Below are 2,524 nucleotides of genomic sequence, written 5' to 3'. Positions count from 1 at the left end.
ATGAATCAGAATCACTGACTTAAATGCGTGAACCAAACAGACCCTAAGTCATTCAACAACCAGATAAATATATTATATATATAAGCATATAAGTCAATGGCGAGTTTCAGAAACCCGGTTGCTTCTCTACAGTCCATAATGAAACGGAATTAACTGCCCACAGCATCTTTAACCATATAATGAACAACAACGTATCAAACTAAGAAATTTCATTTTATAAGTGAAAGCTGAAGCTACAAGTAAGTCTCAAACATCAAAATTAACATTTTCAACCCAAAAAGTGATAAAATTTCATTACAAACCAAACACTTTTCTCAAAAGTCACATTGAATGAGGATGATTACACTAATTAAGATGAAAGCGGTTGCCAATTCCTCACCCAATCGGTCAAAGCAGAAACATTTCTGGTGATGTCTTCAATATTATCGCTCTTTAACGCCATTACTATGTCCTCCGCGTAGCTTTCCTTTGCCTCCTCAAGCAGCACTAGGAATATCTCGCACTCGATATTGTTCTGAAGCTTCTTCTCCGGATAACCTCTGCATATAATCAACAAAATTGAAGAAAGAAAGTTCGAGAATTGAATGGAAAGTTCAACCAACACAATTACGAATTACCTGTTGTGCAATCGATCGTACAACACGGAATTGTCGGTTTGAAGAACAACGACAAGATCAAACCACCGCTCGGGAAAGAAATCGCATCCATGGTAGTCCACGATATTCCCTCCTTCCTCCATCAAATCCTCTAGCTCGTCGCACACCTAAGAAGTAGGAATTAATCAATCGATCAATTAGCTCAGAAAATCACAATTGAATTGGTAAAAGCTAGGGTTTTGAGGGCGTACGAGGTCTTCGTTGATAACATAGCAATGGAGGTCGTCGTCCCAACCGTCGTGGAGATTCTTCTCCTTGACCAAGTCTCCGACGTTGATGTGGCGTAGCTGAGTGCTCTCCGAGAGGGCGGAGGAGGTCGTAGTCTTGCCGGTTCCCGGCGTTCCGGTGACCAGGATGTTGGGCTTCTTCCTCTTCTTGGTGTCGTTTTGTGCCATGTTTCTCTCTCCTCTTTCTTCTCAGCTGTTAAAGAAAGAGGCTTTGCGAGGGTTTCTGTCTGGCAAAGTCTAGAGCTGAGTGAGAGGTAGAGAGAGAAGCTTCTCATTCGGTGAAAAAAAAGAAAAAAAAAGATCATTTTTATAATTGCTCCTTAACTATGTATATTTTTTAAAATGCCTCTAAAATTTTTTAAAACAATTTAAAACACCCTCTAAATTATACAAAACTATTTAAATTAATTAAATCTACTGACGTAAAATGTTATTAATAATTAATTAAGACTTCATTTATTTTATTAATTTTAATTTTAATTTTTAATTTTATTACAATTAAAATTTTTTATAAAAATTACTTTTAATTTTTTATTATAATTAAAAATTCTTACATAAAATAATTTTCTAATTAAATTTATATAAAAGATTAAATATTAAAAAATGATAAAGAAGAAATTAAATAAGAAAAAGAGCAGGGAAGCCATGTCCAATATTTCTCAAACTGATCAACGAAGCCAATGGTGCTTTGATATTTCATCTTCTTTGCTTGTTTGATAGTGCTTTGATTTGCAACACAGAAAAAAATTACTGCTGTTTTAAATCTCCATATCACATTATTGCATAAATGAAGAAACCCATGACCAAAATATCATCCATGGTTTGGATCTGTGAAGAAACAATCTGCAGATTCCTAAGTCGAAATTGAACATAGATCTTAGATACGGAGGAGTATCAAAGAGAAGAGATTCGAAAGACAACCCAAAACTCCGATCGCGAATCGCCTTCGCTCCAATTGTGGGAACCAAACTCAGGACGAATCTTTGCTTGATCAGGTTGTGGACTCTGTCGCCTTTGGAGGGCCGAACCAGAGCGCCGCTGAAGGGGAAGCACTCGTCGGTTTGCTTGCAGGAGATTCCGTGTTCGCAATCAGAGACTGACGAACCTCGCCAACCCACCTACCCCACAAGATACAAACAAGAAGGTGCAGAGGGGAGGCAGCTAAAGGAGTACTTTAGGGATTTTTCTTTTTGCTCGATACAGTAAGAAGGAGAAGAAAGAGAGACGATGGGTTAGTTCGGCAGTGTTGTAATTTTCAAAAAAAATTATTTTTAATAAATAGTTGTTATAAAAAATAATTAAATATTTAGTAAATTATAAGTATAATTGTTTAATAATATTTGATAAATTATGAGATTAATTTATTGTGAATAATTAAAAATTATATTATATTATATTATATTATATTATAATATAATATATATAATTACAATATAATGTATATTTATTATTATATTTAATATAAAATAACAAAACTATTATTAAATAACATATTATATAATAATGATATAGAATATAATAATATTATTAAAATAATTAATATAATTACAATATTATAAAACATGTTATAATATTACATAAAAAATAGTAACATTTTAGTTATAATATAATTAAAAATTACAACAATATTATATTATATTA

The 2,524-nt window shown here is 32.8% G+C and overlaps 1 protein-coding gene across 2 annotated transcripts; it reads right to left on the bottom strand.

Moving 5' to 3' along the window:
- Window positions 1-209: 209 nt before the first annotated feature.
- Window positions 210-2,069, bottom strand: LOC21397555 (adenylate kinase isoenzyme 6 homolog). 2 transcript variants are annotated; one of them, XM_024170609.1, is made up of 4 exons: window positions 1,805-2,069; window positions 848-1,110; window positions 618-763; window positions 210-539 (listed from the first exon to the last, which is right to left on the bottom strand). In XM_024170609.1, exons 2-4 carry the CDS (start codon window positions 1,049-1,051, stop codon window positions 350-352), a joined length of 540 nt encoding a protein of 179 aa, XP_024026377.1. In that variant the 5' UTR covers window positions 1,052-1,110; window positions 1,805-2,069; the 3' UTR covers window positions 210-349. The 2 variants fall into 2 exon arrangements, with proteins under 2 accessions (XP_024026377.1, XP_024026376.1); XM_024170608.1 differs by lacking the exon at window positions 1,805-2,069 and having other exon boundaries at window positions 848-1,200.
- Between the last annotated feature and the right edge of the window lie 455 nt (window positions 2,070-2,524).

Source organism: Morus notabilis, unplaced genomic scaffold (assembly GCF_000414095.1).
Source record: "Morus notabilis unplaced genomic scaffold, ASM41409v2 Scaffold710, whole genome shotgun sequence".
In the NCBI taxonomy this organism is placed as follows: Eukaryota; Viridiplantae; Streptophyta; class Magnoliopsida; order Rosales; family Moraceae; genus Morus; species Morus notabilis.
Note: the sequence above shows the minus strand (reverse complement) of the source record. Positions and strands in the feature narration are given on the sequence as shown.

Excerpts from the sequence above, each read along its gene's own strand:
- LOC21397555 (XM_024170609.1), bottom strand. The coding sequence starts at position 1,051 with ATGGCACAAAACGACACCAAGAAGAGGAAGAAGCCCAACATCCTGGTC. Across the intron at positions 764-847 it reads ATGTTATCAACGAAGACCTC|GTGTGCGACGAGCTAGAGGA; the intron begins GTACGCCCTCAA and ends CCTACTTCTTAG. Across the intron at positions 540-617 it reads TACGATCGATTGCACAACAG|AGGTTATCCGGAGAAGAAGC; the intron begins GTAATTCGTAAT and ends GATTATATGCAG.